General features: G+C 24.7%; 1 protein-coding gene across 2 annotated transcripts; it reads left to right on the top strand.

Moving 5' to 3' along the window:
• Window positions 1-9258: 9258 nt before the first annotated feature.
• Window positions 9259-20721, top strand: LOC145844184 (uncharacterized). Of its 2 annotated transcripts, none has more exons than XM_082951554.1 (17): window positions 9259-9372; window positions 9432-9494; window positions 11570-11623; window positions 12786-12877; window positions 13474-13546; window positions 13775-14012; window positions 14325-14463; window positions 14661-14777; window positions 15253-15383; window positions 16219-16315; window positions 16389-16481; window positions 16688-16791; window positions 17499-17619; window positions 17955-18026; window positions 18265-18396; window positions 19794-19915; window positions 20159-20721. In XM_082951554.1, exons 1-17 carry the CDS (start codon window positions 9336-9338, stop codon window positions 20244-20246), a joined length of 1773 nt encoding a protein of 590 aa, XP_082807680.1. In that variant the 5' UTR covers window positions 9259-9335; the 3' UTR covers window positions 20247-20721. The 2 variants fall into 2 exon arrangements, with proteins under 2 accessions (XP_082807680.1, XP_082807679.1); XM_082951553.1 differs by having other exon boundaries at window positions 17952-18026.
• Window positions 20722-22995: the final 2274 nt, after the last annotated feature.

Below are 22995 nucleotides of genomic sequence, written 5' to 3'. Positions count from 1 at the left end.
TGATAACTTTTAATATATGCATGATATTTAATTTTATAACCAAGTACATCTTTTAACTTATTTTAAACAAAAAATTGCTCAAATATTTAAGATAAGACTTTTGTACTTTTTTAGATAGATGAAATTAAATGAGTAAAGTCATTTTACAGCCAAACATTTAAAATTAAAAATGTTTTTATCATTTTAGACATTTTGTTGTACTTAATTTTTTATACTTCGTTTTGATATTCTTCTGTTTAAATTAATTATTGATTTTTTTTTGCAAGGTTTTTGATGCAACACTTTAATTTCTTTACTTTCGTTTTTAACATGTTCGTTTTAAATGTTTTTAGCTCACCACAATTTCACTTTAGTACAATATATATCACTAGCCTGAAGTTAACATATTCTTAAAAAAATTCTTAACAAAACGGTTAATTTCTGATAAGACTACTTTTTTCAAATAAAGTTTAATTTGCACTTTTTTTTCTTAACTTTGTCGTGATTATTCTTAATATGCTCACACTATAATAGCGAGTAATTATTATGATGATATGCTTACACAATTTTATTAAGCGTTGTTTATTAAAATCTGAACTTAATAAAAGTACTTTTTTGATTTTTGTAACCTCATTTTTAAATACTAATGATAAATTCTAATTTGTAAGTTAGAATATTAATAAGAGTTATTTTAGATGTAAAAAAAAAAAAAAAAAATTACATTTAATTATTTAAAAATTAATTAACTTTAAAACAATTTAAGACATGCATAGTTAAGCTTTATAAAAGTACAAAATTTAAGTTTTTTTTTTTTTTTGAATTAAAAGCACAGTTTGAAATATCAATTTGTCCCACTTTTGTAAGCAGTGATTAAAATATAGTGTATGGGGTTACAGGACAATTCAAATTCAGACAACTCAAATTCCGACAATTCAAATTCTAAAAAATATGTAAAAGAATATAAATCATTAAACAATATAAATTTGAAAAAAATAAAAAGTTCATATGTAGAACTTATCATTGTCTACAAGCCACTTTTTTATTTTTTGCAAAATCTTAAACATATTTCAAGATATTTTGAAACTACTAAAAATAACTATGTTTTTTACTTTATTTAAGCCATATCTCAAAAATTATCTAATAATTTGCGAAAAGAAAAAAAATGGTTTGTAGATATTAATATAACCTACATATGTAATTTTTATATTTGACAAATATACATTACTTTTTCATTTGTGGCCTATTCAATTTTTTATTAAGAATTTGATTTGTCCGAGTTTGAATAGTGCAAATTAGTCGTGCACCCAGTGTATGGGATGGACCTCGGAATAAAAACGATTGGCAATAAACTTAAGCGGAACAACACGCTGAAGATAATACTCTGACCCGTGAGGGTTTAAATCTTGACGCTGTGCCAAATTTTGAATTTTACACTAGTTATTATGGCATTTGAAATGAAGAGCAAAGTAAAAGTCTTAGGTACAAATTTATATCAATAGCAAAATATTAAGGTAACATAAAATTTTATTTGCCGGAACGTATTTAATTAAAAGAGTAACATTCATGTCTGACCCGCCGACTAAGAACTTTGCCCACCCCTTATTCAAAATATAGTTGTCATTGTTTTAGTTTATGTAAATCTAGCATTTGTAAACACTATTTCTTGTTAAATGTTTTGGTAAATAAAGTAAAATTTTTAAAACAGTTAATTTCAAAGAAGTTTCATTTATAAAAAGCGAGGAGAAAATGCCAGAATGAGTTAAAAAAAAAATGTTTTGGCAAGTATATCAATGTATGTAAGGTTGCATATGTTCTTTATTCTTATTAATTCTTTGACCTTGGAGTTAAACTTAGTTTAACTTTTTTTCCGCGGCAGATCTCACAAAAAAAAGGCATCAAAGTTTTTATCATTTTTTGTTAGTTATAAGTTTTTTTTGAGAAAATCAAGAAGTGCCTCAATGTAAATTTCTTTAGATCGTCTTAAAACGCGTAGAATGTGTAATTATTGTTGTTGCTACAAAAATTTTAAGGTTCATACATTTTAAGAGTTATTTTCAGAAAAATGTAAAAAAACGTTATGGTGGTAAAAGCTAGAAAGTTTTATTCTGTGAGGTTTTTTAAGATATTTTTCTTCGCACTACTCAAATATTTTCATTTTTGAGGGCCAATAAATGTACCCGCATATATATTAAATTCATACTAGTTTTTAATAAAGCCACAAAAAAAGGAATTTAAGTTAACTTAAAACCTTATATTATTATTTACTGAACGATTAAAATTTGCTCAAATTTTTTTACAAGGACTTGGTGTACGAAAAATCTTTTCGAGTTATACAACACGATACAGTTAAATGTCGTGTGCAAAACGAAATATTTGATCACAAGTATTAATTTTGCTTTCAATGCTTATTATCATGTAAATTCACTAACAGAATTGTATAAAGAAATAAATCACAAATATTCTTATAATTTTAGATTATTCTCAAAAGCTATCAATACACTTTAACAAACAGTTTCTAAATTCAATAATTATCATAATACTAAATATTTTAATATTTTTGTACAATACTTAATAAAAAAAAAAAAGTAGATTGGTAGTTTATTTAAACTAGTTGTACAAATATAGAAAATAAAATTTTATTTTATTTTCTAAGCATTTAAGCGTTACTAAAAGTAAAACAAAACTTATAACAGACTTTATTACTTTAACTAAAAGAATTAATTTAGCACTAAAAAAAAAACTTTTGTGTTGTGGTATTAGCCTTTTTAGCTTTTTTTTTACTTTGTAAGACTAAGCATTATGTAAAAGAAAAAATAACAGAAATAAACAGTAGAGAAATGAGTAGTGTTCGAAAACTTTTCTCAAAAAATCACTATGTGCATTGTACATTCTTGTAAAAAAGCGATTACTGTTGAACAAACAATTATTTAAAAATAAAACAGAATAATATGTGTTAACAATAACAACCAATACTCAAATAATAAAGGTAACAATTTTTGCTAATTGAACGTCTTTTATTTTTATTGGTATTTGCTAAGTATATTGTGGTGTACAACTCGATAAATGAAAGGTTTTTTTTACACCAGGTCTTAAGACCAAACTTTTTGAGCATTTTTTGTCGTTTCACAAACAAGATTAATACTTTTAGTTTTACTTTGTAGAAGCTTAATACTTTTAATTCTTATATTTCTTTATGTTTATGAATATGAATCTGAAGTAAATAATTTATTCCCCTTACATGCTCTAATAGTTACAAAAAGCTTTATAAATTTATAGTACTATTTCATGTTATATTTACTTTTTGTGCCTTGTAAAAATATTATTACCACTAAAAATATACTGTATAAATTCTACTACTGAATTTCTTTTTACAATATGTTTTTGTTTATTTGTGATATCTAGCCCATTTTTTATCAGGTGTCACTGACTCTTTTTTGTATATGTATTGACCACTGTGTTTCAATCTTGCAACTTTCAAACAAAAATTTTCAATGCAGTCATTAGAACCCATACACCACCAGGCCACAATATGTTAGAACCTAAATTTATTATCTAGTTCAAAACAAATAAAAAACACTTAAAAATAGGTTTTCTTCTGCAGACTTTTTATGCAAGGAAAATAAAGTTTTTATTTTACTGATATTAAGTTATGATGAAGAACCTTAGTTTTGGAAAAGTTACTGAACGTATAGTTGTAATTTTTTGTACATACTATTGAAGACGTTTACATTTAAAGTCAAAATTTTCATCAATTATAGCATTAAAACTTTTATTTTAAGTATAAACCTAAATATTTCTGAAGTCACTGCATAATTGATTGTAAAAAGTTGTATACAAAGTCTTATACAACTTAAAGTTATCTAAGTTACATGCAAATGATCAGATATACCTTAATCTACAACATATACATTAAGCTTTTCACATCCAAAACTAAAACAAACATGGTTAATCAAAGTACTAAGGGAATAATCAGTAGAATGTCTAGTTAGGGTTAGGTTAGCACCAGCACTAGAAATGTAATCCAATTAGTCAACAGTATGCTGATCTTTATTTAATAAGTTTACCAATTATATATATTTTTCCTCTCAATTAATATGTGTAAAACATAGAGGAAATTTTCTTTAAAATTAGAAAATGCAGAGCTTGAGTGTCTATACACATTACAAACTATAGCATTTTTATTATTTTCAAGTTTGATATTAATCCATAATTTGTCTACATCATCATTTTGTTGAAAAAGACTTATTTTCTATAACCTCATAAGAGTGACAAGCTCTAAAATATATGCAACACCACTAGATTGATTACTATTATAAAACTTATTTACAAAATCACACCCATGCAGCTAACCCATAAATGGTCTCAGTCTAGTCAACCTGGTTACACAAACACAAATTATATCAGGTATATTTTTCACTAAACTCAAAAATTCCTCAATTTTATGTAGATTTGCATTTTTGCTTCTTATATTGATGTAAACAACACTAATAGTGTTCTCTCTGCCAAAATTCACACAACTTAAGTCTTAATAATATCAACACCTCTTCTAATAATACTCATCTTATAAGGTTTTTTAAAGCAGTCATGCTCAAGATCAACAGCATTCTAAAATGGAAAAACATATTTTTTTTACATACAGGGTTGCCACAAAACCTGCAAAAAGCTGGAGTTTAACAATTTGGCTAAAAAAACCTGGAAAAACATAGAATTTCAAGCAACTTTTACATGTTAAGTAATAAAATTTTGATTTGACATAAAAATATATCATACAGATAAAAAAAAAATTTATCGTGAAATTTTATTTCAAAAAAAAAAAACATTTTAAGAAGCTTTACAGTATGTTTCAATCTTTTTATACTATTTAGCATAATTTTTTACCTTGATCTTAATTTTAAACCAAAAAAAGACCCCAAAACAGGTACTTTAAAAAACCTGGAAGAAATTTCTCAAAAACCAGTGGCAACCTCGTACATAGATCATAATAAATTATAAGTTCTCACTTTTAAATTGTTACAGAACGTTTTTACCAGTTTTACACTCAAAATGAAATATATTACTACATAAAAACTAGTTGAACAGTTTTCATAGTCTTTACTAACTAAGTTACATCTATAAAAAACAGACATGTTCAAGCCACATTCATCACAAAATAAAAGTAAAGCATTTTTACAATTTTTGGTAAAACTCTTGCTTAATATACTAACACATTTGCAATGCATTTATTTAAAACAACCATCACAAAACATACATTTATATTTAGAAGCCAATCTTTTAAAACAAATTTTACAAAAGTTCTCACTCCCAACAATGTCAAGTTTAAAATTATTTGTACAATATTCACATTAAAATAAATTATTGAATAGTAATTAAAGTCTAGCTTAGATAGCCCAGAACAATTTAAATGTATCCATCTTTTACATCTATCCCAATATATAGATTCAAAATTTGGAAGTTTAAAATCATTTTAACAAGCTCTACAAACCTAAATAAAAGCATTTGTAACTAAGTTTTTGTCCTATTTAGGCTTATGTGAAATACTAAATAAATTGTAAAAAAAGACTTATAGAGTGATAGTTTACAATCGTTTTTAGACTATATTTCACACAACAAGCTAAGACAGCCTTGCTTTTTCCTTCTCTGTCATCAGTAAACCCCACCAGACGACCAAGAAAACTTTCTGCCATTAGCCTTTTGGAACCTTCTTGAATGGTAAAGAAGGTCCAAGCTGAATAATGTCAGATTCTTGTTGATGTAAACCTTCTCAATATTTATTTATGGTCTTCAGATTAATAAATACCATTTAATTTTTTCACGATCTTGTCCTTCTGCTTAAACAACCTAAGTTTAACCAAAATGGACCAAATACCTTCTTCCAGTTTGTCTAGTTCTTCTAAATTAAACAGTATCCTCTCTATGGATACACGAGTCAACTATTTTCAATGTGTTCATAACTAAACTATCTAGATTTTCATTGTCATATACCGATATTCCTTGAATTTCAGCACTTGACTTTCTTAAAAAGTTGACTACTTGGTTAACCCTTTGGAACAATTCATCATCCTCCTTAATTATCAGAAATCTCAGATAATTTAATATTATATGCTTTTAAAATCATATTTAATTTTTTATACTTTTATTTCCCTTCTCCAGTTTGTCAAAACCACCTGTAATAAACTTCACTGATTCTCTTCTTCTGAATCTCCTCCTTTAGTTCCTAAATATCCTCAGAAAGACTGCCCTGGCCTTTTCCAAGGTCAGCATTCACTTCCACAATCAATTTCTAAAAACACTTTTTGGTAATTTTTTGCAGAGACATATTGGTTTAATAAAGTTTCACCTTATTCAAATAGAACTTTGCCATTTTTTTTAGGTTTTCAATAGAAGTGCCATCCCATCAGAAAATTGTTTCACTTTCCTAAATGATTGCGATTCTACTAATAAACACTAAATTTGCCTTGATAAAGCTGAAAAAATATTTAAGTAACCAATTTCTCTATACTTTGTTTTTCCTTGTTCCTGAACAACATTTGGTTAGATAATTGTTTATGATGATTTTTTACAAATTTTTGAAGGACTAAAAATGAGATGAAGCTTTTTAAGATGGCCAAGAAAATGTCTTTTAACAAACTAGTGATAGTTAATTATTGTAACTTTGGTTTCCACTTTGTTGGGCTACAATTTTTTTCAAAATATATGCCTCTTAACATACAATACCAAGAATTTATTACTAGACCAACTAAAAACTTTCAGACAACATTTTGATCAATTTTATGATGTAGCAATTAAACTAATTTATCATGGTTTTAATTTGTGTGTTTTAAGAAATTTAGTTATAGTAAGTAGAAAGGCTTTAAAAATAAAGTTGATAATGTTTAACTTACAGTCACAAACAATTCTCTATACAAACAACTAAAAGTTTGCTAGCACATGTTTTGTCCTTATATCTTAATGATACTGTTTTATTTTGGTTGTAATTTATTAAACAGATCAGTTGTTTTAAGTTTATTTGGAAAACTATAGTTTTTGCCGTGGTATTACTACCAGTGATCGTCAGTTACAATAAATTTGCAAAATAATTACATATTTATAATTTAATAAATACAAATTTATTCTTTCAAAAATTTATTTTACAAACTAAGTTTTGGTCAAAGACCTCGTCAGTGCTTAAATAAATTTAAAAATTATATGTGACATTCATGGAAAATAGCATTTAAACAATTAAATTAAAATAAAACCAAATTTTTACTTAAGAAACTAAACAATCAAATTTTAATATTAAGACTGAGTTTTAGGTAAATTTTAAATTTTAGTTAAGTTTTAAAATCAATATAACAACAGTAGTAATAAAAGCTGCATGTAGCTTTCTTTTTTCTTCTAGTTAATTTACAGAGTAAATATTGCTTAAGCAAAAATGTGATTAATAAAGTGAGCTTAAAATTGAGTTGAATTTAATGTAGCTTATTTTAATCGTGAAATAACTATTGAAAAATTAATGTAGTGAAAGAATAGATTCATTATTTCTCCTCTAGTAGTTGAGATCTCTCTATTTGTTTTCTTAAAATACATCAAATTCAACTCAATTTTAATTTAATAAACTTAAAATCACTTAATCGTTTATCTGAAGTTCTTTAAATTTTTTTAAATTCAGCAAAGTTTTATTAGCTTATTTTAAAGTGAATTTGAATATTAATTGTATTTTATTTATAAATTAACATCTCTTTGAACTTTATCTTAAAAAACATGTATAATGGCTTTTCTTAAAACAATCCAATATCATTTGACTTTGAATAGGAAGAATTCTTTATACAACCAATTAAAAATAAAAGGCATGTTGTTTAATGTTGTGTTGTAATGATACTATTTTGATTAAGTTTTTTTTTGTGTATTTTAAAATTTACAATCATTTGAACTTTATCTTAAACAATTGTAGCCTCAAAAAATATAGCCCAAAGAGACACCAATCCTGGATTTTTTCTGGATATTTTTTGAAATTATAGTTAGAACCAATTCAGTTTACTACTTTATGTACTACAAAAGTTTATTGTTTAGTTAAAACTGTAATATTTTTTTTGATATCTTAATTTTGGGTAATTGTCAACTATGCATGAAGGGTCACTTTTGGACATGTTGAATAATTTTTCTTTTTCTTTTAGTTAATTTATTTAACTTTTTTTTGGCTAAAACTATTAGCCCCTTGGCCAGTAACTTTTTTTTTTCTTTATACTATTTTTTGTTAATGAGTTTATTATCATTATTTGTATTTTTTTACATTCACTGTTACCTCTAAGTCTAAGCTTTAGCTTTGGTTGTTTATTTCTTATTAGTATTTTTTGTTTTTTTATTTTATTTTTTATAATGGTTTTTTAATACCATTCTTAACCTTCACCCTTGGTAGTTATTTTTTTTTTTGTAAAAGAAAATTATTATTACTATTAGTACTATTTTTTACTCTTGTGCAAAATTGTCATTGTCCAAAAGTATCTTTGTACAAAATAGACCCTTAGCTCAAAAGTTTCTTTGTGCATATTTGACCTGTCTCCTTTTTTTAAGTAAATAATTACATCCAGGGTTTGTAAATATGTTTAAAAATCAAAATATTAAGTTAATGTTTTACAACTAGATTTACAACACTGTACATAAGTTCTGATTGATTCACAATCAAAAGTCTTGTAAGTAGTTCTACTAACACTTTTTAAAACTTTTGTTCTTTTTTAAAATTAAAAATTATCTAATTAGTTAAACAACATAAAAATGTGTCACAAGTTTTTTCTTATCAGTGTTATAGTTTTCTTAAACTTAATTTTTTTTTTGATTAGTATACAACAGGTGTCAGCAGGCATTTGTTTGTCAAATTTTTGTTGGCAGCAGCTATATTTTTAATTTTTACTGTTCACAAAACATCTGAAATACATAAGTTTTTTATTTCCAATGAAGTGTACCTAATACCTTATTTTTGCATTTCATTTTTCACCTAAGTATATCTAATAAAATATCAAAAACTTAATTTTGAAGGACCAAATTTTCATGTTGACAGGCCGTTTTTAATTTATATAAAAACATTCCTGCGGGCTTTAATAATAATGTTTCTTTAATGGAAAGTGTAAAGCATGTTTTTTTAAATTTATGTTTTTTTGAAGTTTGTTTATGTAATTAAACTATAGTTATTAAACTTGAATTATTGCAGTTTATTTTATATTTATACCTTTGTTTAGAATTTAGTATACTTAATTTTACTTTTTTTTGTTAGAAAGTACAAAATTTATAGAACAAACTGATTGTAGAAAATTAACAATCAAGCATAACTGATTAGAAACTTTGAATACAGTTTATACAAAGTTTAAAGTTGTTTAAAAAGAATGGAAAAAGAAGGTGGTATCTCAGCCACTGATAAAGGTAAAAAGTATTTGTTGTTTTATCATATTTGTTAAATTTAAATTTTGATATTCTTATAGGTGCTAGTAGGGTCAGTGGAAGAAGATCAGTGAGTTTTTCCCACAATGAAACTGCAGAAGAAGGTAACTTAAAATTTGTTTCATTGCATAAATGATGTCAGAAATTTAGTTAAGTCTCACTTAAGAGTTTTGAAGTACCTAAGAAGAAAACCAACAGATAATTTGTTTGTATGTTTTAACAAACAATACAGTGGGCTCAATTTAAACTAGACTAGATAGTTGTAGGGACTTGGTCATTTCAATTTAAATATGTCAATATTTGTAAATCTTTATAAAAGTAAAATTTTAACATAGGCTAGAATTCTATCAAGACAATTTTCGAAATAAATAAAAATATTTGTTTTGGAACAAAAGTCATCAGACTTAAAATATTAGCTTTCTATTGACTTATTTAACTTCTATTTTAGTTATTTTTTGAATATAACAGATTTAAAATATTTAGTTTATTTTAAACTAAAATTTAAACTTTACCTTAAATTCAATCTTAACATTAAAATTTAATTTGTTTAGTTTTTTAAATGAAAAAAAATTGAGTAAACATTAGTTTTAATTTTAATTCAATTGTTTAAATGGTATTTTCCATGACTGTTAAATATCTTTTTAGATATATTTAAGCACTGACGAGGTCTTTGACAGAAACTTAGTTTGTAAAATAAATTCTTGTAAGAATAAATTCCCTATTTCTCCTCCAGTAATTGACATCTCTTTATTTGTTTTCTTAAAACCAAAACATATAACATTTAGTTTATGTTAAGTATTTGGATAATAAAATATTGTAAAAAATAATACATGCTATTGAATAATAGATAAAAATTAAAAGTAAAAGTTATATAGATTATTTTCAGCAATAACTGTATTCATATTTTTGTTCTATTTAAAGATAACAATTAAAATTCTCATCTTGACTTTAAGACGATAATTACAATTTTAAAATTTTTTTATGTAAAACATTATTTGCCCTGTAAGGCTCTTCAGTTATGATAAATTCTTAAAATTAAAACAAATATATGTGCAGACATTAAGGCTTAATTTAATTTATAAACTATATGAAGTTTTTTAAACTACTTTTTAAAAATTATTTCCACAACAAACTATTAAGTAAATAATCTGAAAAACACTGGCTTATGACAAACACTACAAAAATTAAGCTAAAAATTTCAATTAGTTTTTTTTACAGCATCTTGCAGAACATTGTAGACAATAATTAATATACTTTATCTAACTTAAATTTCAAAAACGATACTGGATTTCTGTAATATATATGTATTGTGTTTTATTGTATTATTTCAATTGTATTTTTCCTAACAAAATTGATGAATTAAGTTGAAAAAAAAGAAATTTGAGTTATATATTTATATAGGAAAAATAAAAAAATATCTTGAAAAGATTTATTGAATTTAAGTTATATGAAATAATATATAAAACATGATAAAGCTTAAACTTTACTATAAAATGCAGTAACTGTTTTTTTATTTGAACTTATTTATTATTAGTTTAAACGTTGCAATCTGTTTAAACGTTTTGGTTTCTTGAATTTTTTATTGTATTAAAATTATTGGAAACAAAAAAAGAATATTTGTAAACAGAATTGCAACCTTAGTTTATAACCAGCTAAACTTGTTTTCCACAACATGCCTTTCTTAAAATTAAAAACCAGCTTGTTTTAGCAATCTTTTTGATGACTATGACAAATACCATTAAAAAATTTTAGTATTAAGATGTTCTAGTGTAAATTTCTTATTTGTCTAAATTACGCTGAAAAGTTTATCTAGCAAAACCAAAAAAAAAGTTTTCAGAGTTTTAAAGGTTTAACTAAAGTTTACTTTTTAAAAAAGTTTTTTTTTTTTTCATCTTGACATGAAATATTTTTTTTAGTTGTTTTATGTTTTTTTAACAAATTTTCTTTTCAGTAACATTGATTGTTTACAAATAACATAAGTTAAAGTATTAGACAAAAAATGAATATTTTAGCCATGGTTTTACAATAACATATGTGGGTAAAAGTCTGTCAATTCTTTTTAAAACAACTTGTTTTTTTTTTAAGAACTGTGCCCCTTAAATTAGAACTGATTTTAAAATAGCGTTTTAAAATTGTTCACAGTCTTATTAAATTATTTATTATTTAATTTTTATTGCAGGTGTAAAAGTAAGCAGAAGATCCAGCACATATCCATCAACATTGAAAGTTAAAGGTATTTTGACCTTATCATAAATATTTTCAAGTTAAGGCCACATGAGAGCTTTATACAGCTTAGTATAGTTTATATATTTTTTACAAAGCTATCAATTAAATGTATTCCATATTAAAATGTTCTATATAACTTTAACTTTACTTGTAACTAGTAAAGGATCAGAGTAAGAGAGAGTTGAACTTTATGGGGAAGCAAACTAAACAGGCACAGGAAAACTCTTCATTAAAAATATATGTTATTTCAAAGCATGAAGCAATTATTTTCAAAACTTTTCAGTCTAACTTGGTTTAATTGTTAAACAATTGTATTTTAAGAATTAAAAAAAAAGAGTTTCTCTAAAAAGTGTTTAGATCTACCGCTTACTTTGAAATCTATAAAAGTATAATAAAATTTAGCCATAAAAAGTTTATTTTGTAAGTTATTTAAAATAATCCTGGAAATATCATTCTTATATAATTATCTATTTTTAAAAAAGTTTGCATTTTCTAAAAATTAATTTCTTTTTAAACTTATAAAACTATTTTATTAACAATATTTTACGTTTTGGGTAAATTAGAATGTGAAAATTTTTGTCCAATATGTTTGTAACATAAGTGAAAGAGTTTAAAAAGCTGACTATAACTGATAAATTGTTAAAATATTTTTACTAATAAAAAAAAAATTCAAATAAGGTCCAATCTTAGTTTATGTGAAAAAAATTGACTTTTTTATTTTTACCTGTTTTTACATTCAAAAGATTAAAAACTAGAAGTTTTAGATAGTATAAAAAATAATGAAATAATTTTTAAGCTTGAAAAAAAAACTCTTTAATGTATAAGAATGATTATAGTAAGTTATTTAACTTCTTGAAATATTTACTATGAATTTTTAAATGTGTTCTGTAATGGAGTTTTAGTATGCTGTTTTTTTAAATTTAATTTTTATTGTTTTCTTAACTAAAAAGTTTAGTTTTATTCTGAATAAAATCATTATAATTGTGGATAGTTTTGTTGATTAATTAAACACTAGTTGTTGCATCAAATAAGTAAAATTGTTTGGATTATGTACTCAATTTTATACTCACTTACTTCATTTATTTTCTATTGAATCAACATTTTATGCAAACTAATACAATAAATAAGTTTAGAAGTTAAAAAAAATTATTATAACCCAAACTTACCAGAAACACCAAGTATCTCTGCTGAACCTTGTGAAAACAACCATGATCAAACTTCTCTTAATCAAAAAACACCAAAAAAATCATTAATTACTGAGGTCAGTTTCAACTAGTAGTTTTTTCTAGATTAAGGTTTTTATTTTTTAATAGTTTAAATATAAGCGTTGGGTATGCTAATATGATATGTTTAGTTTTTTTACATTATCTATTTAATTATAATTAAGTATGCGTATTTGACGTTTAAGTTTTCAGAATTTTTAGATATAGAATAGATACATATCAAATCTATCAAGTTGAGTATCAAATAAGATAAAATAAAATTTGTACAACTGTAAGTCAGATTTTTGTTAGTTAAAGTTTAAAAAAAGTAGTTAGTAGTATAAAGAATAACAAATAGAAATTATTGTGATTAAGTTTTTGAAAAGCTATGAAAATTATAATGACATGCTTTATAAAAAAAAAATGATGTAATTTTTTCACAGCTTTTTTATACATCCAATTAGTAAAACTTATAAATATGTTTAAATATATATTAATAAATAGCATATGTATAAATACATATTGTTTAACTTCCAATATGTCCTTTAAATATATACAAACAAGCTTATTATCTTAAATAAAATATTACACCTAAATAAGTTGTTATACCTTTTATTAAATGTTTTATGTTTTAAAACATATCTATATTAAAAAGGCAAGAAACGAAAATGCACAGAATGAAATAAAAAACACCCCTGCAGCAATTTTCCAAGACAAAGGAATGACTGGTAAGTACGATTTCATATAAACTATAAAATTTCATAGAGCTTAATTTTTATAATGAATAAAAAAACATGTAAATTATGAACTAAAACTTTTCTTCGGGTCATTTTAATTAATAAAAAGTTTATATAACAAGTAAGTCTATTTCAGTGGTTGTAATAATTTAATATGTTTAAACCCAAACAATATAAAGGTGTTAATAAACAAGATCTAAAATTTTAATAAAACTTTAGAAAGTTGCAAGAAGAGGAGCAGGAAGCGGAAGGGAGAAGAAACTCCCTCTGTTGTGGGGGAAACCCCCAGAGTGAAGAGAAAGTGGGTGCGGAGGCACAAGCTGGACAAGGAGGAGGAGAAATTAGTCAGGAGGTTGCGGCTGAGTTGCGCCAGGATGGAGAATTTCTCCATACCCACGCAGCCGGTGAGGCCTGATATTTGCGGGATGGAGGGCACGGGTGTCAGGTACACTAAACAGTTAGTTTGATTGCATATTTTTATTTGATAGTAAATAGAAACATACATGAATATTAAAAACTAATGTTTTTGTACAAAGTTTTGATTATTTCTAGTAGTTTTTGTATTTATCTTATATACTAAATTTATATTGTGCAATAAAGTTATTAAGTTTATTTATTCAAGTTCAAGAACATATGCCAGAAGATAACCCGAAATGTTTTTGAATATAAAAATAAAATAGTAAAATATATATTTGAAGTTTGAAAACGACTACTTTGATCAATGTTGCTTTGAATCTTACCAACTTTGAAACTAACACTTGTTTTTCAGATACCAAGCATTGAAACACCTGCAATACCAAATAGGTTTTCAGCAGAGAATGCTCATTGAAAGCATCAATTTAAACTGTGAAGTGCTGAGAAAGTTGGAAGAATCGCCGTTTGAAGTGCTGAAAAAGTTTGAGAACGAAGTAATAAAAATATTTTTATATTATCTTTTTTATTTTTTTTAATTGTATCCTCCTATCTAACTAAATATGGCTGTCAGTAATTTAATAAGAAACTTTCAAATTTTAAAACAAGACTGTTATTTTTCTATTAATTTTTGATAATGATGGTTACATTTTTATTTTTCATAAATAGATATCAATGCATAAAATATATTTAGGAGCTGAAAGTAGAAAAGACAAAGATTTCTCTAGAAAAAGTTGCAATCGATTGGAATAATGTTTTATTTCCACATAAAACCAGACCCGTTGATAACAAAAAATTGATCAAAAACTTTGTTAGTTTTTATTTATTTGCTACATAGTATTTGATTATAAGTGCACGACAATTCAAGTTCAATTTCACAATCTGGTAATTAAAAGTCCTTGTGAATTAAATCTAAATTTCATCGTAATTTATTAGTTGATTAGTTATACTTTTTTAAACATTCTTTATTATTTTTATGTTTTTTTGTTTTCTGAGGTATGGTTAAAAAATTAAAACTTGTAAAATATGAACATTTTTAATAATTTTAAGTTTTTCTTTTTATCATACATTTTTTATATTAACTATTTTTATCTTTTCTTTTCGATTAAATTGTTTTTAGAGATAGCCGATTAAAACTTTTTATAAGAATTAAAATTGTCACGTAACCTTGATTTCAAATAGAGTATAGTATATATTTTGAACTTTTCAAAAACTAACAAATGCATTTTCTAAGTGCTGCAAGTGTTTGTGATCGACTAAAACTTAACAAAGAATATTTGCTGCAGAGAAAATGTGTTGATGAAGGAAACACAAAGCTCATAAGAGCAATTCTTAACAAGCGAAAATGGAACACATTCGAAAAAGCTCTTTGCAAAAAGCTTGTGAAGGAAAACAGTTACATGGATGTACCTAAAAAGTTTGTGTTTTCTTGTTGAATTATTTAATTAAAGTTTAGAATTTAGTTATATTTTTGTAACTACTTTGTAACGTTAGTAAACAAATACAGATGTAAGTAGAGAATGACTTGTTATAAAGTTTACTTATGAACTTTAACAATTGTTTAATAATAAAAAAATAGTTATAAAAAACATTAATATACTTCAAAGTAATCAACAACTTAAAAGTTACATCAAATAAAACTAAGAAAAACTATATTAATACAAGTTGTTAGATAGTTTTTGAGTCTTTGTAACATTATGTAATACTAATATATCACGTTGTAAAATAAAAGTTTATCTACAGAAAATAAAATAATTTTAAATAAATGATGCTACAAACTAATATAAAACCTGAATTTTAATGCGAACAATAATATTCTTTAAAAGCTAAATAATTGTAAAATTCCAGAACTTTTAGAATAAAATATGTTGTTTTATATATGTCCAAAGTTAAAATCAAGCATATTTTTGTACTAAAATAAAATCTATAAGTATAACAAAGCTGTTTAAAATTTTGGAGCAACTAAACCTTAATCTGTTGAAATTGAAGGCTATAAAAACTATTTTGACAAGTTAAAGAAAACACAATTCTGAAAAGTAAGAAATAATTTTTATTTACTCTATTTTAGGCAAATTAGTTTAGTTTAGTTCAAAAGATTTTTTATTTTTATTTTTTACATTTATTTGAAAGGCATTAAAGTAAAACTAGTAAGACTACTTGAATAGGACTTAAGCTCTTTAGTTTTCATTAGTGTAACAATAACAATATGAAAAGTTGATAAATATTATCACTCATTAAAATCATAATTACAGATACTTGTTGATATCTGGCAACCTGTGGACGAAAAGCGTCGATCAAGTAAAAGCTTTTGTTGAAACCGGTGAAGAAATTGCTTGTAGCAAGTTTGATGTTAGTATAAACAAATTATTATGTTTTTAATTTGTATTGCATGAAAAAGCGTTTACCTTGATTTTGTTGATAGGATTTGGCGGAGTCTGAGCTTCCACTTGATACTTCAAACCCACCTCAAGACGAAGAAGTTAAAAAATTTGCCTTCTCTGAAAATAATAAAAAGGTTCTTGTACAAAGTGTTGTTTATTCTTTATAAATAGTTTTAACATTTTTCATTATCTTGGTTGTTTGTTTAATTTAAACTCTGCGTTAAAATCAATAAGTAAGCATTATTCAAGATATTTTTTTATTAATTTTTCTTTAAAAAAATAACTTAAACTCACCTGATAAAGTAAAAAAAAAACCTAACCAACATACTTATACGTTTAGATGAATTGTGAACCAATCGAGCCAGTTGAGTATTGGAACTCGATTGAAAAAGACGTGTTCAAATGGTTCATGACTGAAGGAGATGGTATTTGTTTGAAACGAAGGTTTGTTTTATAACTAAATACTACTTACCTTGCTGAAATCTTCCAAGTCAATGATTGAACGTTGTTTTTCTATATATGGTAGAATTTAACAAACGCTAGTTTTAAAAAGTAGTTATACAACTGTTCCAGCAAAATTAAGTTTTATAGATGCTTAAGTTGTCTCAGTTGAAAAACTACAAGTTTTAATTTAGATTACTATTGTTTTTGTTTTCGGTACTATATTTTTGAAGTTAAATGCCAACACTTACACTGTTAATATAGTTCAAGTCAAAGATTTTTTCTGAATTGTACAAAGATTAATGATGTATTTAAAAATATTTTTCGTTAACATTATGGACAATCTAGTTTTAAACTTTTAGACTTTTAAAATATTGATTAAATCAATATTTTATAAATTCTAATAAAACTGTTTTGGTTGCATGTAAAATTTAAGATTAATCGCATAGTTTTTTTATATAAAGAGTTGAGAAAATTAAAAAAAAAAAATTGTAATTTTAGTTCGGATTTATAAGCAAAATTAATAAATGTGATCATTCAATGATTTAGTTCTCAGAAAAATCATGAGTTATTAGTAAAAATAGAAAAACAAAACTCACTTTTCAGCTAAATGATTTAAAATATAACAGTAGTAAGTTAGTGATAACAGTTTTTTCATGCAAAAAGATTGTTACTATCAAATTATAATTTATTGAATAATTTGTATTTAGAATGAAGTTGATTGCTGCCGAGCTACCGACGAAAAATTATCATCAAGTCGAAAAATACACCAAAAAATATCTACATCAGCTAGATAACAATGAAGATAATTTTGAAAAAGAAAATGAAAGAGTGAGTAGTTTTACTTCTTCTTATTTTTTAATAAACTTTTTCTGACTTGAGGAATTATCAAATGTTCTTATTCAGTGTTATCAATGATTCAACATAAAGCTATAAAAAAATTTTAGACTACAAGAAAAAATAACTATACTATAATAGTTACTTAGATACTGCCTCAATTTAAAGCTATCAAAAAAGGCTAAATAAAAAAAACTGTGCTACTTGACAAGTGATTTGTTTTATTTTCAGACAAATATTTTTAAGATTTAAGATTCATCACGTATTAACAAATACTTTTTTTTGAGAATTTTTTTAAATGTAATAAATTAATTTTATAAAACCAGCAGGTGAAAAGCAAAACCGCTTTATCTCCAACACTGGTTCCAAATAATTCTCAAGAACGTTTTTTAAACAATCAAGTGAGTATTTGTTTTTCATGTTGTTAGATATTTGATTTGACTTTTTTTTTAGATGGATGTTACTTTCTTTGTTTATTTTACAAGTCAAGTAAAAAAGCTAATGACTATTTTTTGAATTAAAAATAAAACTCCTAATAACAAAGTATGTATTTTTTACCACTCTATTGTTACTTAACAACTTCGTGTGTAAAATTTTATTTGCTCAACTTTACTGTAAAAACTCATAATATGCTCGCAGGAAATAAGCAGGTTGAAAGAAGGCAAAGACATCTACCGTCCCGAACTGCATCGATATGTGGACGTTAGAATAGAAAATGAAGCCAACGAATTTCAACTTAAAATAATGAACGTCATCAAAAGCACTAAAAATGTTGGTATCAAAGTTTACTTATGAATATACAAAATAAAAGTGTTTAATGTGTTAAATAAAAAAAATTTTTTGACTTGTTCTCACTAAAGTAAGGATAACCGGCACGTTAATTTATTTTAGTTAGATTTGTACTAGTCAGTTTTAAAATAGTAAACAAAATATCTATTAGTAGTAAGGAAGGATCGTTTTAAAAAAAGATATCAGTTTTATTATTGACAGAAAACATGTATTCAATTTGTTTGAAATGAAGTTAAATAAATCAGCATAAAACTCTTATTAAAACATCAAGTGGACAGTGTTTGAAAAAAATGGAGTGTAAACTATAAAGCAGTAATCATAAAGCTTATACACAAAAAAAGTATTACAAGGGTTGGAAAAGTTCAAAAAATAGTTTTGTTGACCAGCGTCATTAAAAAAATTGTTTATAAACAAATTTTTATGGAATCCTCGTTAGTCAGACTCCTCAGTTTTACGCACAACCAACTTAACAGTAGTATATTTGTGAATATTTCTTGCAAAGAAGTGTGCTTTTGTTTTTTTTTGAACAAGCTGCATTTAAGCTGAAACTTCGTCGCGGCCAGAAGTGTGTGCTCGGTATTTGCATTAGTATAACGACCCAAGGTATAAAGAGTTTATAGTTAAAATTTAAATATAAAGAAAATCTTATGGGATCGTTTTGTAAACAAGTCCTATTTAGAGGTTAATTTACTTATTAAGTTTAAGCAAACATATCTTTGTATATTAAATTTCTGACAGGTATATTGTCCTGATTTAATTTAGTAGAACGAAAATAGTACATTAAATTATTTTTTTAAGATTGATAAAAAAACAGACATTATGTCTATTCTTTTTTTAATAACTAAAATACGACATCAGATACGTTCTTTTATGTACTTAGTTGTAAAAAATTTAATATGATAAGTTATTTGTTTTTATGTCATTAGTCCTGCAGAGCATTTATGTTAAATAACTTAACATATTTTTCTTTGTAATTATTTTTTAATTTCCTGACCGTAAATTTTAATCATATTTTTAAAAATATTAGCATAAAAAAATATTGGGTATTATACAAGTAAATTGTTTGTAGCTCTTACTAGAATAAATGTTTCAAATATTTTTACATACATGAATAAAAGTAAGATTTTACTGTAAAAGATAAAAAAAATAGATGTTCATAAAAATACTTAATATTAACTTATTAGTAATGGCCATAATTAAACTGTTTTTTTTTTAAGTTTCCTAGATAAATGTAAACTATTTGTTCAGACAGTAAACTAATAGTTTTTGGTGGAGAACAAATTGTGATATAACAATTTAATTTCATTCAAATTGAATATTTTTTTCTCACAAGTACTTTCGTTCAATATAATTTGTTTATAATAATATTATTTTCACAGTGTAGCAGGTGCAACCTACAACTTGCCAGTTCAGTAGGCATGTGCGTAACTTGTTATGAAAAATATAATATTAAACTGCTCGTGTGCCCCAGGTGCTACGGATACACCGGTATTGAAAAATTGTTAGTTGTTTTATATAGTTTAATATTTTCGTTTAGTGTGAAAAAGTTTATAGAAGTTATATTATATATGACTTGTATAATACTTTTCAAACTAACTTGTTATTGTTGTGAAATTAAAAAAACAAAAAACAACTTTTTATTATAACAGTTAGTTTTGAGATAAGTTTTGTTTTATTCATTAAGAAAACAATAACCGAAAATTCGTGACATTTAACTAAACTTTATGCTTGATGCAATTCACAGGAGCAACACGTTGTTTGCATCAGTTGCAAATTACAAAAACCATGAAAAGTGGCACAAGTGGACACACCAGATGATCCCGACCAATTAGAAAGCTTCTACAGATGATCCAAACCAATTGGAAAGCTTCTACAGATGATCCAAACCAATTAGAAAGCTGTACAAATAACTTAAACCGACCAGAAAGTTTGTACAGAAAATTTAGATAGTTGAATAAAACTGAGTTAAATATCTGAGAACACTATGTTTAAAGTTTTTATCTCACAAATTGTTTAAATCTTGTTTGCTATAATTTGATACTTATGTGTCGTGGTACGTTATGTGTGGTTGTTTAAATTTCATAAATTAAGTTTTTGTGTTTACACGTGTTTTCGATAATGGTTAGTTAAAGTTTTATTATCAAGTTTTTGAATGGAAATGTTATAAATATAATTTCAATAAAAGCTACAAACTGCGTTTAATACTTTTTACCTGGTAGTTGTAAAAATCATTCAGCAGTAAACTGTTTGTTTCCGTCCTATTTATGTAAATTTATTTAATAATTATGCTTTAACGAATACTATTAAAGTAAATAATAAATACTAAATTGTTTTTATTAAAAAACCAACTACTCTTACTTTGAAACACATTATATTTTTTGTCGAATAACAAAATTAAACAGAGAAATGTCTATTAGTTTTGTTAATATATATAATAATGTACTTTTTACTTGTTTTAATTGTGTTTGTAAAAAAATAAATAAGTTTAAAAAATAAATTTGTGTTTTTTTACAAAAATATAATGATGTCTTTTATTTTAATTTGTGTAGACCAGGGGTCGGCAGCCTTTTATTTTCATAAAAAAAATTGCTTACGGGTCCCACTGTATAAAAAGTCTTCCGTTTTATTTAAAAATATTTGCAGTAACGAACATAAAAATGCAATTTTTAAACAAAAATGTATCAAAATAAAAGTAGAGCACTAGTTAAGAGTAATTATTAAACTAACAGCCTAATTTTAAGGTTTCAATTCAATAATTTTTCTTACTACTGTTTTTAAAAATTTACCTTTTGAGCTAAAAAGTACCTCGCGGGCTGCAGCTTTTGATTTTAAGGGTCGCAGTTTGCCGACCCCTGGTTTAATTTTTTCTTTATGTATTTTAAGTGTTCTACAATTTTGAGCATAATAATATTATGAATAAAAGAAAGCTTTTTGAAAATTCTAAATTAAGGCTAACAAAAAAAAATTGTTTATATGCTAATATTTACAAACTGGTTGTTTATATTTTTAAAACTTGATTTAGCGATAATTTACTTTCTAATAAAATGAATTGTTTGAAGGTAGACTGCCTTTTTTATAGTAGAACTTGGACGGCTTTGAATATTGTGATCTACATATAATAAAGTTGGTTTTAAAATATGTACAAAAGCTGTGTCAACTCTTTTACAGAAACAACAAGTACAAAAATATTTTGTAAATTATATAAACTTTTTCAGTCAATAAAATCTGTTTGAATAATAATGGAAAATGTTTATAAAATAAAAACAGATTTTTGTATCTGTTGTTTTTGTAAAAGATTTGAGACAGTTTTTATATATGGTTTCTTTAAACCAATATCATTACATGAGGATTACTATCTAATAGATCATTAATCAGTCAAAATTAAAGAATTTGCTAGTTTTGATAAATAATAAAAGTTAACTGAACTTTTTGTACATGGTTAAATAGCTTTATGCACAACATTAAATTTAACAAAAATGATGCAAAATACTAAAATGAAATAGACATTTTAAATAGTTGTTCCAATCTTTAACGGACAGAAAACTACATAAATTTTATTTTTAAAGAAATAGTGCTGTCTTCCTAACTTTAATTTAGATATTATCTTTTCTGACATAAGTAAAAACATAATGATCTTAGAAAAGGTTTAGATTATTTGTAAACTATAAATACTTATGAAGTTAGTTGTTTATTTTTGAACAAAGTTTTACTTTAGTTTCAATGCTTCAATCTAACACATACACAGGGTAATTAAAATTCTTAAGTAGCCTTTTTTTTGTACTCGTGTAATATATTTAAATCTTTGTTAATGAAGTTCCTTATTTCAGTTTGTGCTAATTACAGTATATATTTGTTAAAAGATATTTTGTATAGTTATTAACAGGTAAACTCTAAATTAAAATGAGTTACTAAATTTTAAATGCTTTGATAAAATATTATTTTCCAACACTATCTAACTAGTTATTTGCCATAATTTGAACTCGAAAGTTCAGTATTTAAAACTAATTTCATTGTAACCATCAGTTATTATACTAATCGATTTATTATTCACAAACTATAAAATATATAATAAACAACCTGTTTAAGAAGTTAAAATATAGAGTATCAAAAATGATTCACTCGCTTAAGTTTCTTGTTCAGATTTTGATATAAAAAAATTAAAAAAAACTTAATAACTTGAAGGTTTTTTCTGTAAATGTATAGTAACGTAATTAAAAAAAATTATCAGCTTTATTAAAAGAACTTAACTTTATACATATTATAAGTTTAGTCTGTTTATTAAGAATTATTACTATTTTATCACAAACCTAACTAGTAAATACTATAGTTTATGTTCTTACTTATATTCCTCTTCAGTAGAATAGATTAATTATTCTTCACCCACGACAGTCAACAACATTCCTTGCAACATTCTAAGATCTGTTTTTGTCCTCATTAGGTAGAAATATTCACAGTAAATTGCTGTTTAACACTTAAAAAGTACAAATTTTAAAATCATATAGTATAGAAATGTACTTAAATTAAAATCAAACAACCGACTAATTAGAACTACGTGGAACTACTATCTGAACATTGGTCAAC

Source organism: Thalia democratica, chromosome 9 (assembly GCF_965202585.1).
Source record: "Thalia democratica chromosome 9, ktThaDemo2.hap1.1, whole genome shotgun sequence".
In the NCBI taxonomy this organism is placed as follows: domain Eukaryota; kingdom Metazoa; phylum Chordata; class Thaliacea; order Salpida; family Salpidae; genus Thalia; species Thalia democratica.
This window is presented reverse-complemented; position numbering and strand designations above follow the sequence as displayed.

Bases quoted from the DNA above. Each gene is read 5' to 3' on its own strand.
- LOC145844184 (XM_082951553.1), top strand. From the start codon at position 9,336: ATGGAAAAAGAAGGTGGTATCTCAGCCACTGATAAAG. The intron at 14,464-14,660 runs GTAATAAAAATA...AAATATATTTAG, and splicing joins TGAAAAAGTTTGAGAACGAA to GAGCTGAAAGTAGAAAAGAC. The intron at 16,482-16,687 runs GTTCTTGTACAA...TTATACGTTTAG, and splicing joins TCTCTGAAAATAATAAAAAG to ATGAATTGTGAACCAATCGA.